The sequence below is a fragment of the Giraffa tippelskirchi genome, chromosome 9 (genome assembly GCF_054371585.1).
Source record: "Giraffa tippelskirchi isolate mGirTip1 chromosome 9, T2T-mGirTip1v1.2.pri, whole genome shotgun sequence".
NCBI lineage: Eukaryota > Metazoa > Chordata > Mammalia > Artiodactyla > Giraffidae > Giraffa > Giraffa tippelskirchi.
In genome coordinates this window covers 73380491-73395457 of record NC_137283.1, presented here as the reverse complement: position 1 = coordinate 73395457, position 14967 = coordinate 73380491, and the positions used below count along the sequence as shown (strand labels likewise).

Genomic DNA, 14967 nt, shown 5'->3' with positions numbered 1-14967 from the left:
GGGCGTAGAGGGCCTGAACGTGGCTGCAGGGGGACGTTTGACGAGTGTCGTGTGAGTGAGCAGCTTGGGGTCAGGAGTTGGCGCCCCTCTCCTGCTTTCTGAGCCATCACCCTGGGGCCCTGCCTGGTGGTCGGCACGTGGGCAGGTAAGACCCCAGCCCTTGGCCTCAAGGCCACGTCCAGACGGTGGCTTCTCAGGAGGGAAAACTGCTCCCAGAAAATACCCCTAGCAGAGTTCTCCGGGTCCCCTGCGCTGGTTGGGTCCTGTGGCCTCTCAGTGCAGGCAAGGCCAGGGAACAGTGTGTGGCCTTGGCCATGGAGCCGGCTTTGTTAGCGTGTCAGCCTCTGCAGCCCTTCAGAGGGGGGAGTCTGTCACACAGACATACAGACACCCTTCACACACACACACAGCCCTTCAGAGGAGGGAGTGTGTCACATACATGCCCACCCACCCCCCTACAGACACACACACCCTACACACACACACCTCTGACAGCCTCACACAGTGGGGAGTATGGTCTCACACACACAGACACACACAGATACTCGCACACACACACACACAGCCCTTCAGAGTGGGGAGTATGTCACACACATGCCCACACCCCCCCACAAACACACCCTACACACACACATACCTCTGACAGCCCCACAGAGTAGGGAGTATGTCTCACACACAGACACACACAGACACACACACACACATTTCCTTTTGTTTTAAAACATACAAGGACACTGAAGCTGACCGAAGTTGGCTTCTAAGGCCCAGCCTCTGGACGACAACTAGATTCAAACCCAGGTCTCTCTGACTTCAGAGTCCAGTCTCAGCTTGTAGATGAACTGAAGCTAGATGCTTTTACTCCAGTAGTAGTTAGACTGTCATCTTGTTACTTTAAGAAACACGGAGATGGTGCCTGCTGTGTGCCGGGCACTGTTTTGAGTGTTTACAGATGGTGAATCCTTGGATCTTCACAGAAGCTCTGAGGTTGGTGAGCTACCATGGTTTCACTTTACCAGTGAAGAAACTGAGGCACAGAGGTTAAGTTAAGTTGCTCAAAGGCAAGCAGTTGGCAGATTACAGGGCCAGACTGGTGTTAACTGTTAGAGTGTGTGGAGCTTTGATAGGAAGAGAGATTCTGAGACTGCCAGGGACATTGTGTCATACAAGACAGACGTGAGACCTGCTTGTCCAGGAGACAGATGCAACGTGTCACGGTGGGCCCTGGAGTTAGAGACGGTGTGCGAGCTCTGGGGCCTTCACCTGGCGAGGGAACACAAGCACCGCTCCGTGGTCATCGTCCAGAGCGTGACTGAGTGGGCAGTGTCACACACGCCAGTGATGTGCGCGGGGCAGGACGAGCATGTCTGAGGGCACTCGGGGATCCTGCAGCACCGGGCAGACGCTGGGCAGAGTGCTGGCCGCAGGGCAAGCTGACCCGACTCACAGCAAGAGGAGCTCAGAATGGAGGGGCAGACGGAGCAGGAGGGTTCACACCAGCTGTAAAGCCTCTCGGTCAGTTGAGAAGATTAGCCTAAAGGCCAGCTAGTTAGCAGTGTGTGCATGCTAAGTCAGTTCAGTTGCGTCCGACTCGTGTGACCCTACAGACGGCAGCCCGCCAGGCTTCTCTGTCCATGGGATTCTCCAGGCAAGAACTCTGGAGTGAGTCTCCATGCCCTCCTCCAGGGGATCTTCCCCACCCAGGGATCGAACCTGCATCTGTTACGTCTTCTGCATTGGAGGTGGGTTCTTACCACCAGTGCCACCTGGGAAACCCTACTTAGCAGTGAGAGAAATTAACTGAAGATGAAAAATAAATAGCTTCACTTAACTCTTAGTCATCTTTTCTTAAGCTTTTGAGAACAGTTTGAAGCTTGAAAATTAATACGCTTCAAATGAACATTTATGACTTGAGTTTACAAAGTAACACACGTGGGATTTGATTTCATTTCATAAAGCCAAGTGTGTTTCAATCCAGAGGAATTCCAAGGAACATTTTCATTAAGGAAAAAGCTTTAAATGGTTTCTTGCGTAGAAAATAAAAAGGGTTCTTTGAGTAATATGAAGATTTATAAAGATTTAAGGAGTTTTGCCACTAAGGAGAATGTCTCACTATACCTCATGGAAGCAGCCTTCTTTAATCCGTTTCTGCTTCAGACTTGCTCTTCTCTAGGGCGATGCCTCAGTAGTTACCAGTGAAGAATTAGAGTTGGCAGTTTTCGGTGTCCAAGGGTGTGTTCAGGGCTAAGTGTTCACACTCAGTCAGGAACAGTAAGGAAAAACAGCATCACTTACTTATCATGTTCTTATCTGCCTATGCTAGATTAGTAATATAAGAAATCTCATATAACTCTGACTTTTTTTTCATTATTTGTGCAAATAGATTATGACCAGCTAACGCCACTGACATTCAGGTAAAGGATGAATTCAGTTACAATTATTGAGCACAGGCGAGTTCATGGAACTCTGGTAAATTCCAGAGAACGCGGCTATGTGTGTGTCTAGTAGTACAAGTTGTGGGGTGCATACATGTGCAATCTAGAAACGAGAAGACAGAGAACTGTTGCTCAGGGAAGAAGGGGACTGTGGAAGAGAGCTGGCTGTGAAAGTGCAGTATGAAACCTGGCATAATGCTAAAGTTCATAATTTACACTTTATTTTCCTCAATTCAGGCCTTCTCTTGGTAGTCAGAGGCAGATGAGTTTTTCATGTTGAGCACAGTGACGTCAGGCAAAACCTCCTGTGTTCTGGGGTCGTGTTTAGAGTGAGTGGCCGCTGGGAAAGACCAGCGACCCCCAGATAACCGGCTTCTTGGGCCTCCCCTTTATAAAGTGTCCTGTGGTTTAAAGCCCATCTGCATCCTACTCAGAGGCCCTGTCAGGGATGTGCTTGGAGCCGAGCTGTGGGAGAGGGGAGTGGGGTCGTGAGCAGGCGTGCGTGGCGCGCACGTGCGCAGTACTGTGACTGCAGCAGTGCTCTGGGCCATGGTCAGAGTGTTGCTCGAGGACACAGTTTTGAATTAGAGGGACAACTGCAACCTCATTGCCGTGGTAGCCTGCAGAGAGGAAGCCAGGGTGGGGATTTCAGCCAGGTGCAGACGCTGCGTGGAAGCCCGCCATGTGTGGGGCTGCGGCGGGGTCTCCGTCGCAGGGGCTGCAGGGCCTTCCGGGAAGATGTGGACTCAGAGGAGGTTTCCAGGGAGGAAGAATCAGCCAGGGCCAAACATGGCGTGGTTGAGTAAGATGGGGACCGAGAGGGGTTTGTAACCATACTGCCAGGACTTTTCACACTCTGAGTCATTGTTTTCGTTTTTCTCGCAACAGAAGTAGGATCATTGTTTTGTTGCAGGAAGGGGGACCCCTTCCAGGGCCCGAAATTGGGCTCTTGTCTAACACTTGGAAATGGATTGTCCGAGGAGACACACTAGCTGACAAAGCGAGAGATTTTACTGGGAAAGGGCACCCGGATGGAGAGCAGTAGGGTAAGGGAACCCAGGAGAGCAGCTCTGCCACATGGCTTTCAGTCTCGGGTTTTATGGTGATGGGATTAGTTTCCCGGTTGTCCTTAGCCAATCATTCTGACGCAGAGTCCTTCCTGGTGGTGCACGCCTTGTTCAGCCAAGATGGACGCCAGCGAGAAGGATTCTGGGAGGTGGTCGGGCATGTGGTGTCTCCTTTTGACCTTTCCCTAACTCTTCCGGTTGGTGGAGGCTTATTAGTTCCCTGTTCCTTACCAGGACCTCCTGTCATAAGACAACTCATATAGTTACTATGGTGCTTGCCCAGGGTGGGCGGTTTCAGGCAGTGTGCTTCCCCTAACAGTTTTACCCCATGGCTCCACTGTCGAGGCAGCCCACTCCAGTACTCTTGCCTGGAAAATCCTATGGACTGAGAACCCTGGAAGGCTGCAGTGTATGGGGTCGCGAAGAGTCGGACACGACTGAGCGACTTCACTTTCACTTTTCACTTTCATGCATTGGAGAAGGAAATGGCAACCCACTCCAGTATTCTTGCCTGGAGAATCCCAGGGACGGCAGAGCCTGGTGGGCTGCCATCTGTGGGGTCGCACAGAGTCGGACACGACTGAAGTGACTTAGCAGCCACTGTTACTGAGAAACATTCTCGTAATGTGTGTTTGGAAAGCATTTCCTCAGTCATTTGTTGAGCATCTGCTTTGTGCTGGGCGTCTGTTGAGGAGGCAGCCCTCGTGTCTCTGAGAGGGCAGAGGGTGGAGGGGGCGCTCGGCTGTGGGCACGGTGCCGGGGGAGCGCTCTCAGCGTGCTCAGATGCCAGCACAGACTGAAGGCAGCGTTAGGAAGGCGCCTGCATCGGGGAGGGGAGTGGGGTGTGTCTGGCCCGCCAGCCGGGCGTGGACAGGCTGCGGGGCTGGGGTGGGGAGACGGGCCTGGATCTCGCGGGCTCAGCAGGAAGCTGGGATGGCCCAGCTGGGCAGCGAGGCCAGCCTCGCCCTTGGTGCCCTCGTCTTGGGAGGCGGGACAGCTGCCCCGAGAGCTGGTTTAAGCTGGGACGAGCGAAGGGCACTGCTTCTCTCTGGGGGAACCAGCAGAAGCTGCTCAGAAGGGTGACAGCTATGCCAGCAGAGGTGTGTTGAAGTCCCAGTCTTACTGTGTAAAACTTGCTGGAGGTGATGAGAGACTAAATTCAGACACTTCATATAAAGCGTGATCAGAGTACCTGGCAGTAGGACCTAAAAATGTTAGTGTTTAAAGTGTTATTAAAATCCAAAGTGTTATATTCTTATTTCCTTTTAGTTTATACACAATATCATTCAAAGGCACTTGGAATAGACCAAGAAGGCGGCACTGAATATTGTTTTAAGTGCTTTGTGTACCTTCACTCACTTGGGTTTTTGGTGTCAGATGAGTTCTGAAACACCCAGGGCTAACAGACAGCTGCCTCAAGGGTCTGTAGCTGGTAGAAACGGCCCCCACAAGGCTGCCCTATGTGTGTGCTGGGCAGACCTTCTCTACATGTGAGCTGCAGCACTTGACTTTTAACAGCTTGCTTTCTTTGGCTCAAAACATGTAACCTTTCTTTTGAGTTTCTGGAATGTGTGCAGTATGAACGGTCACCTACCAACATTAGTCTGAAATCTTAAGGTAAAGGAGAAAGACCCGTTACCCGCAGGCAGCTGATTGTAAACTAGACGCCGTGCCGTCAATACTGAAACTTCTCTTTTACCACATTGTCCTGATTTCTTCCGTTTGCTCATTGCCGCTTCAAGGGGTCCTTCATGCTTCACGATCATTCTTTCTGAGGTTGTCCCAGCTAAGTTCCTTCCGTTTGCCTCAGGCTTTTCTTGTACTCCGAGCTCCCACTACGTTTCTGCACGTTGATGGAGCAGCATTGCTCCTCCCCCTAGCAAGGAGCCCAGTGCCTGCGCAGGGGCCAGTCCTGACACGCTGTTTGCACAGACGGCTTCTACACACACATGCGTGCACGCACACACACAGACGGCTTCTGCACACACGCACACTGTGGCCTCGTCCTTGGCATGGGCTGTCTGTGCCAGTCCTGACATGCTGTTTGCACAGACGGCTTCTACACGCACACGCGGCTTCTAACACACACACAAACACATGCCTTACACACACACTGTGGCCTTGTCCTTGGCCCCCTCCTCCCTCGAATGGGAGACTTTTCCATTTGTCTGAATGTATGTGCACATATCTGTACACACCAGATGTGACCTATGTGGATTTAATTATTTTTCTTAAATTATACCGATTTACAGTATTTAAACCATTTAATTTGAATAAGACTCGTTCTTTCTAAATTTTTAAATATTTATCTGAAAAGCGTTTTTAACACCTTGATGTTCTGTGGCCTCTGTGGTCTCTGAGCTTTCCTTTAAGCAGCAAAGCCCGTGCTGCTGGTGGGCACTGGAGGAAGAGGCCGCGCTGGGTGGCAGTGCCTGCGGCGGGGCGCCTGTGTCCGCCCGCAGCCCAGTGCCTGCTGTGGCCACACCGCCTGCTCCCGCACCGAGCACCGGGGAGATGCCGGGCTTGGGCTTGGCAGATGGCGGAGCAGCGCGTGATGGCGCACTGAGGCTGTGCTATGCAGCGGTTTCTGAACTGGTCACCTCACTGCTCCTCTTAACAGTACAGATACTTATAAACTAAAAGCTGGTTTTGAATGTTCAGACTTGAAGTGGTTTCTTTGTAATTAAATCCAGTTGTAACTACATGACTTTTGTGAAATGCAGCTTAAAGAAAAGAGCCGCACTAGTCCTGGGGTTGGAAGACTTGGTTCTGGTCCAAGTTTTGCTGCTTCACTAGAGAATTGACCCCAAGTCTTTAATTTCTGGGCCCTGCATTTCTGAAACTGGAGGTAATGAAGGGGAGCCCTTCCCATGCTTTATACAGACAGAAGTGATAGCATGTGAATATTCTTTTAAAAAGTTTAGGGAACAGATCATGTTTATAATGATGGAAATATAGTCTTCAGTTGTCCTTTTTAAGTACTGAAAATAAAAAACAGAAGTGTTTTTTAAAGGTTGAGTGTCGTTTTAATTTTGAACGTTTTCTCCAGTCTTCAAATTATTAACATGAAAGGGAACGATAAACTGCAATTTTATCATTACTCTATTGCCATGTAACAAGCCTTTGTTACAAAATCTCCATCTGCTGTGCCTGAAAAACCCAACAGGAAACCCATACATTATATTATCTAAGTGAACTATTAACAGATGAAATTTTAACCAACTTCATATCAGAAAACTATTAACAGAGGTACTTCAATCACATAACTTAAAATATGGAGAAAAAACAGGTTAAAAAAATGATCTTGTCCTGTAGTAAAAAATAAAAGTTTTGAGGTGATTTGAGAATTCTTTGTAGAGAATGTGTTTAGCAGGCCAAATGTGGTAAGTCAAATTAACCATCATTGGAATCCATTCGCTGGGATTTTGTTTACTGATTTTGCAAGGTTGAGAAGTTTTCATTTAAGTTAAAAGGATTTGTTTTTCAGCAATCCTGTGAATGCTTGGCGAATCGATGGGGTTTTGCTCCATCATGTTGGAGGACCCTGTGGAGGAGGCTCCGGGAGGGAGGGGGGACAGGTGTGCTGTATGTCCTCTGTGAGGCGGGACATAGGCCTGGGAGAGCTCTTCACCTTAGGTTTGTGGGGCCGAGAGAGGAGCCTCCCCAGTCACGTGACACGGGGTGTCAGTCTTGCCAGAGATCACAGTCCCTAAGCAGATGCTTCACCCACCTCACTCTGAAGAACCCCAAAGCCCCGTGGGCTCGCTTAAGTTGACTTTCTTGGCAGCTTCACTAGCTGCCAGAGGTGACTACAAAGAAAGCCCCACTTTGTTTTTTGTGTGGAAAGCCTTTCTGAGATTTCCAAAGGCCAGTTTATATATAAAAGGCTTCCCCGGTGGCTCAGTGGTAAAGAATCCGCCTGCAGTGCAGGAGACATGGGTTCAGTTCCTGGGTCGGGAAGATCCCCTGGAGGAGGAAATGGCAACCCAGTCTGTATTCTTGCCTGGGAAATCCCATGGACAGAGGAGCCTGGAGGGCTACAGTCCATGGGGTCACAAAAGAGTTGGACGTGACTGAGCGACTGAGCACACACACAGGTATTTAATGGAAGGAGGGAATGCTGCTTTTCTCCAGTGCAGTGGTGGAAGCAGAAGGCACGTTGCTTGACTGTAGAGGCAGCGAGCCCTGCCCACATTAGGATCGGGACTGGGGGTGGCACTGTTCCGTGTCTGTAATGGTTCTGGTCTGGAAGCCCCCTCCGTGCCAGTGTTGAAGGACGGAAGCTGCAGGTCCATGCGTGTCATGAAATGCAGTCTGCCCCACCCACGCATGCATAACACACTTTTATTTCAGAAAACTCTCATTGTATAGGCATTAGTTTAAGCATATTTTTACTCATGCTTATAAGCATAGAAAATGAATGATAGGGGTTTTTTCTATTTGGTGAAATACACATTAAAATTTACCGTTTTAATCAGTTTTAAGTTTTCGTGGCATTAAGTTCTTTCACATTTTTGTGCAACCATCACTATCATGCGTGAAAGGGAACTTTTATTTTTGTGTGGTTTGCATCTTAGACAGGAATGTGTCACTTTTATAGTAAAAACTGAATTTAAAATTACAATCTGAGACTTTGTTGTAGCTTTGTGATACTGGGCAAGTTTAACTTTTTTTTGCCATCTGTAAAAGAGGGTAGTTTTAGTACCTCTTTCACAGCATTATAATAAAGATTGAACAAGTGTATGTGTGCGTATGTGTATTTGCATTTTTTCAGGCTTGGCACAAAGCAAACACTATACTGAGTACTGGCTCTTACTTTTATTAGTCACATATGTGACCCTAAGGATGTGAAAGGTGAAATAAGACTTTGAAAACCAAATAAAGTGCCACATGTCATTTTACAGATTAGATAATGTATTACTAAGTAATGCATTATCGGGTTTAGACTTCAAAGTATAAATAAGTCAGTATCCTTAGTGACATATAATGTACTGCTTGAAACAGACTTAAAATTTCTGAAAGATGTACAGTTTCTAAAAGAATGAAAATAGATAATTTGCCTGTAGTAGATGAACGTCTTTGTTCTCACATAGCACATCCTGAGTTTACTGGTGCTGTGTAAGTTAACTGACATTTTCTGTGGCAAAAAATCAGCTGACGGCATTTCTCCCGATTCACTAAAAATAATAATAATAGTAACAATAACGTTAGTAGTATTTTCTTACACTTAGGATTTTTTGAAATATAAATTTGTCCTGATGGTTAGTGATTGCTGTTACTTGAAACAGCAACATATTTTAACTGAAAAACTGGGAGTAGTTGTTTAGGCTCAACTTGTCAGTTTTTTCTTTTTTTTTACCTTTCTTCCTGTTGGTCATGGTTTGTTTTGGGGGACACGTGCTTCTGCTTGTGAGTTTCAGTTGCATGTGATGCAGTCATCTTTCCTGCCAGTGAAGCGCTTCCTTGTTCGTGTGACAGCGTGAGCATGTCTGTCTGATGCGATAGTTCCTGTGGTCAGCTCTGCGCTTAGGAGAGCAGGCACTGCTGACACGGGGCGGCCTTGCCGGCGTGAGCGTGTCTGTCTGATGCGGTGGTTCCCGTGCTCAGCTCTGCGCTTAGGAGAGCAGGCACCGCTGACACGGGTCGTGTTGCCATCTGAGTGTCTTTCCTGAGCTGTGAACGCCACAGAGAACATGTTCTTTTGTTTGTGTTTTTAATCTAGGAAACCCTGTCTCTCTAAAATCTGTTATTTCTGGTTCAGTTACTACACTGATGTGTACTGTCTGATGTGCTGCACGTCAGGTAGTGGACTGGAAAGCATACAACAGCTCTTTAAAGAGGCCTGATTTCAAAAGGACTGTTGCCATTTTGAATGAGCTAGAAATGGAAAACATTACTTCCATGTGTAAATCATGTTTGAATTATTTTAAGACATAGTTGTGTGTTAGCTTAAAACTCTGTATATTATAAATTAGTAGTAATCTGTGTGTTGTTTTATCGCTTGACCTTTAAATTGCCCATAGTGCTTGACAGAGATCTAACAGGTGTAGCACATAAGCATGTATGCGCTGAATCTGTCTTTCTCACTGCTGTGATAATGTGGGATCACTGAAAATGATTGAGAAACATTTGCAGTTGGTCTCTTTCAAACTGACCTTTCATGGTTTTCACACAGTTTTACAAATTAAATAGTAAAGATTATTGTGACCTTTATTCCTTTATTATTATTATTAATTTTTTACCTTTATTCCTTTAAATTAATGATGAGTTGTTTCCCTGAAGCTTAAACGGGGAAATAAAAGATACTAATTTCCACAGTTACACTTCAAGAATGAGAAGAAATCTGTGCATTTCTGTGGGTTGTGATAGAAATACCCAGTGTGTGGTAGATCTTTCATTAAATTTGCCAGATATTTGAAGTCCTACTCTATGCAAGACGTCCATCCACCTCATTTTGAAGAGGTTTTAGAAGATGTCTATGTGCCTTTGAGACGTGTGGTTCTACAGAGAGATGAAATGAGATTGTTGTTGTTGCCGTTCAGTTGCTCAGTTGTGTCCACCTCTTTGTGACCCCATGGACTGCAGCACACGAGGCTTTCCTGTCCTTCACCATCTCCCAGACCTTACTCAAATGCATGTCCCTTGAGTCAGTGATGCCATCCAACCATCTCATCCTCTATCATCCCCTTCTTCTCCTGTCTTCAATCTTTTCCAGCATCAGGGTCTTTTCCAATGAGTCAGTTCCTCGCATCAGGTGGCCAAAGTATTGGAGCTTCAGCTTCACCATCAATCCTTCCAATGAGTATACAGGACTGATTTCCATTAGGATGGACTGGTTGGATCTTGCAGTCCAAGGGACTCTCAAGAGTCTTCTCCAATACCACAGTTCAAAAGCATCAATTCTGTGGCACTCTGCCTTCTTTATGGTCCAACTCTCACATCCATACATGCTTACTGGAAAAACCATAGCTTTGACTACACGGACCTTTGTCGGCAAAGTAATGTCTCTGCTTTTTAATATGCTGTCTAGGTTGGTCACAGCCTTTCTTCCAAGGACCATGCCTCTTAATTTTGTGGCTGCAGTCACCATCTGCAGTGATTTTAGAGCCCAAGAAAATAAAGTCCATCACCGTTTGCATTATTTCCCCATCTATTTGCCACCAAGTGATGGGACCAGATGCCATGATCTTAGTTTTTTGAATGTTGAGTCTTAAGCCAGATTTTTCACTCTCCTCTTTTACTTTCATCAAGAGGCTCTTTAGTTCCTCGTTACTTTCTGTCATAAGGGTGATGTCATCTGCATATCTGAGGTTATTGATATTTCTCCTGGAAATCTTGATTCCAGCTTCTGCTTCATCCAGCCCGGCATTTTGAATGATGTACTCTGCATATCAAAGTTAAATAAACAGGGTGAGAGTATACAGCCTTGATGTACTCCTTTGCCAATTTGGAACCGGTTCGCTGTTCCATGTCTGGTTCCAACTGTTGTTTCTTGACCCGCATACGGTTTTTACAGGAGGCGGGTAAAGTGGTCTGGTATTCTCATCTCTTTAAGAATTTTCCACAACTTGTGATCCATGCAAAGGCTTTAGCGCAGTCAGTGAAGCAGAAGTAGATGTTTTTCTGGAACTCTCTTGCTTTTTCTATGATCCAATGGATATTGGCAATTTGATCTCTGGTTCTTCTGCCTTTTCTAAATCCAGCTTGAACATCTGGAAGTTCTCAGTTCACGTATTGCTGAAGCCTGGCGTGGAGAATTTTGAGCATTACTTTGCTTGCATGTGAAATGAGTGCAGTTGTGCGACAGTTTGAACATTCTTTGGCATTGCCCTTATTTGGGATTGAAATGAAAACTGACCTTTTCTAGTCCTGTGGCCATTTCTGAGTTTTCCATATTTGCTGGCATTTGCATATTGATTGTAGCACTTTTAACAGCATCATCTCTTAGCATTTGAAGTAGCTCAGGTGGGGTTCCATCACCTCCACGAGCTTTGTTCATAGTGATGCTTCCTAAGGCCCACTTGACTTCACATTCCAGGATGTCTGGCTCTAAGTGAGTGATCACACCATCGTGGTTATCTGGGTCACAATCTTTTTTGTATAGTTCTTCTGTGTATTCTTGCCTCCTCTTCTTAATATCTTCTGTTTCTGTTAGGTCCCTACCATTTCTGTCCTTTATTGTACTCATCTTTGCTAAGTCCGTCTAGTCAAGGCTATGGTTTTTCCAGTGGTCATGTATGGATGTGAGAGTTGGACGGTGAAGAAAGCTGAGCGCCGAAGAATTGATGCTTTTGAACTGTGGTGTTGGAGAAGACTCTTGAGAGTCCCTTGGACTGCAAGGAGATCCAATCAATCCATCCTAAAAGATATCAATCATGGGTGTTCATTGGATTGTCTGATGTTGAAGCTGAAACTCCAATACTTTGGGCACCTCATGCGAAGGGTTGACTCATTGGAAAAGACCCTAATGCTGGGTAGGATTGGGGGCGGGAGGAGAAGGGGACGACAGAGGATGAGATGGTTGGATGGCATCACCGACTCGATGGACATGGGTTTGGGTAGACTCCGGGAGTTGGTGATGGACAGAGAGGCCTGGCGTGCTGCAATTCATGGGGTCGCAAAGAGTCGAACACGACTGAGCGACTGAACTGAACTTGCTTAAAATGTTCCCTTGGTATCTCTCATTTTTTTGAAGAGACCTCTAGTCTTTCCCATTCTGTTGTTTTCCTCTATCTCTGCATTGTTCACTTAGGAAGCCTTTCTTATCTCTCCTTGCTGTTCGATGGAACTCTGCATTCAGACGGCTATATCTCCTTTTCTGCTTTTCCTTTTGCTTCTCTTCTTCTCTTAGCTATTTGTAAGGCCTTCTCAGACAGCCATTTTGCCTTTTTTCATTTCTGTTTCTTGGGGATGGTTTTGATCACTGCCTCCTGTATAATATCACGAATCTCCATCCATAGTTCTTCAGGCACTCTGTCTATCAGATCTAATCCCTTGACCACTGTATAATAAGGGATTTGATTTAGGTCATACCTTAATGGCCTCGTGTTATCCCCTAATTTCATTTTAAGTCTGAATTTGGCAATAAGGAGTTCATGATCTGAGCCACAGTCAGCTCCCAGTCTTGTGTTTGCTGACTGTATGAGTATCTTTGGCTGCAAAGAATATAATCAATCTGATTTCTGTATTGACCATCTGGTGATGTCCATGTGTAGAGTCTTCGCTTGTGTTGTTGGAAGAGGGTGTTTGCTATGACCAGTGCGTTCTCTTGGCAAAACTCTGTTAGCCTTTCAGTTCAGTTCAGTCACTCAGTCGTGTCCGACTCTTTGTGACCCCATGAACCACAGCACACCAGGCCTCCCTGTCCATCACCAACTCCCGGAGTCCACCCAAACCCATGTCCATTGAGTCAGTGGTGATGCCATCCGACCATCTCATCCTCTGTCGTCCCCTTCTCCTCCTCCTCCCAATCCTTCCCAGCATTAAGGCCTTTTCCAGTGAGTTAGCTCTTCACATGAGGTGGCCAAAGTATTGGAGTTTCAGCTTCAACATCAGTCCTTCCAATGAACACCCAGGACTGGTCTCCTTTAGGATGGACTGGTTGGATCTCCTTGCAGTCCAAGGGACTCTCAAGAGTCTTCTCCAACACCATAGTTCAAAAGCATCAATTCTTCAGCACTCAGCTTTCTTTATAGCTCAACTCTTGCATCCATACATGACCACTGGAAAAACCATAGCCTTTGCCCTGCTTCATTCTGTACTCCAAGGTCAGATTTGCCTGTTATTCCAGGTATCTCTTGACTTCCTACTTTGCATTCCAGTCCTCTGTGATGAAAAGGACTTCTTTTCCAAAATGAGATTGGAAGCTGTTAAAGTAGAAGCTCGATTGGGATGTAAGTCCATCAGATGGAGTTGTGATGTTCTGAGCTGTTCCTTGAGGTCGTGCCCATGGAGGACTGAGCTGTGCGGCCCCCACTCCCTGAAACCCTGGTCTCACAGCTCTCTGCCCTGCATTCCACCGGAGCCCCACTTGACACCTTGTAAGTTCTGGGCTGCCATGTGGAGGAGAGCTGTGAGGGTGAGCAGGGGGCTGATCTGGGGCGTTGGTGCCACCCAGAGGACTGCTGCCGCCATTGCTGAAGGTCGCCGTGTCTGAATAAAGAAAGGGTTTATTTCAGTGTTTCGTGGACACTCCCCACAGCATCAGTATGTAGGATACGTTTGTTTCTTTCTATCCAGTTTTGTCCCCTATGTAACTTTAAATTTTAACATTTGAGGCATTTAAAGTCATTAATATTTACTTCCAGGGTTAGGTAAACATGATATGAAGTGCTATTGGAAACACACACGCGTGCATTTATGAAGAGGCAGCGTTTGTAGGAACGTGGTGTCAAATCCCAGCTTAGCTGGTTCCCTCAAAAGTGGGTCTGTCTCATCCAGTCCCCATACAGTTATGGGGATAAGATCAATTAATATATGTAAAGTAGTCAGAACAGCACCTTACATGTAAGGAAGCATCAGGACACAGAAAAGTGTGAATAATGTAGTACCACTGGTGAAAAAGGGGTTTGCATATATACTTAGAAACCAGTGGGTAAAGACTATTTCTTTGAGAACAAACAAAACTGAAAGTGGTTTCTTTGGGAAAGAGGGTGGAGCCTGGGTAAGAGGTGGGCATATATTCATTTTTTGTTTGTTTGTTTGTTTGTTTAAAGGAGAGCATATATATTTTGTTGTTAACTCTTTGAACTTTTCTTTTAACCATATGTTAAGTTTTAGAATAATGCCGTGTTCCAGGGAACTTAAGAGATTCTAGAACCTTTAGGACGAGACTCTGTGTTCTTTTCAGATGGGCCTGCCGAGGCGCCGGTGACCAATGGGAGCACAGTCGCGGGGCCAGCCCTGAATGATGACCTGGACATCTTTGGACCGATGATCTCTAACCCCTTACCTGCAACTGTCATGCCCCCAGCTCAGGTATGTGTGAGAGTGTGCTTTTACAGGATCTCTGTGGATTTCCTTTTTGGAAAGTTTCCATTTTGAATTGTTTCTGATTTGAAAGCCTCCATCTTCAGGCCAGGAGTTGGCAAGCTAAGCCTGCAGCTTGTTTTTGCAGACCAAGTGTGATTGGAACACAGCCACTCCTTTTCCTTACGCATTGTTTGTGGCTGCTTTCCACTGCAGAAGCAAGTTGAGTGTCTGCAGCTAGGTAGTAGTAGATACTCTGACCCACAAAGCCTAACTAGTCACCGTCTGAAGTTTGTTAACGCCTACTGTTTAGGCAAACAGTTTAGAATGAGTAAGTGGGAAAGGTCAAGCTATTTCAGCCTTGGCTATGATCCGCAGGGTTACTTCCATAAGAGGTTTTGAACCGTGGGTATGTGAACATGTACTAGAAGCTAGTTGCTTTTTTCTTGTGCTCTTGTCGATTCAGCCCCGGACAGTGTTTCCTTCTGTTTTATAAATTA

General features: G+C 46.4%; 1 protein-coding gene across 13 annotated transcripts in view; it reads left to right on the top strand.

Annotated features, from left to right (window-relative positions):
• SMAP1 (small ArfGAP 1) overlaps positions 1-14967 on the top strand; it is a 178137-nt gene that overhangs the window by 149213 nt on the left and 13957 nt on the right. For all 13 annotated transcript variants that reach the window (XR_014065195.1, XR_014065194.1, XR_014065193.1 and 10 more), the window contains one exon: positions 14349-14476. Coding sequence is in view for 8 of the 13 variants with exons in the window: in XM_081529366.1 (XP_081385492.1) it covers positions 14349-14476 (128 nt within the window). In the remaining 5 variants the exon portion in view is untranslated. The remainder of the gene's footprint in view (positions 1-14348; positions 14477-14967) is intronic.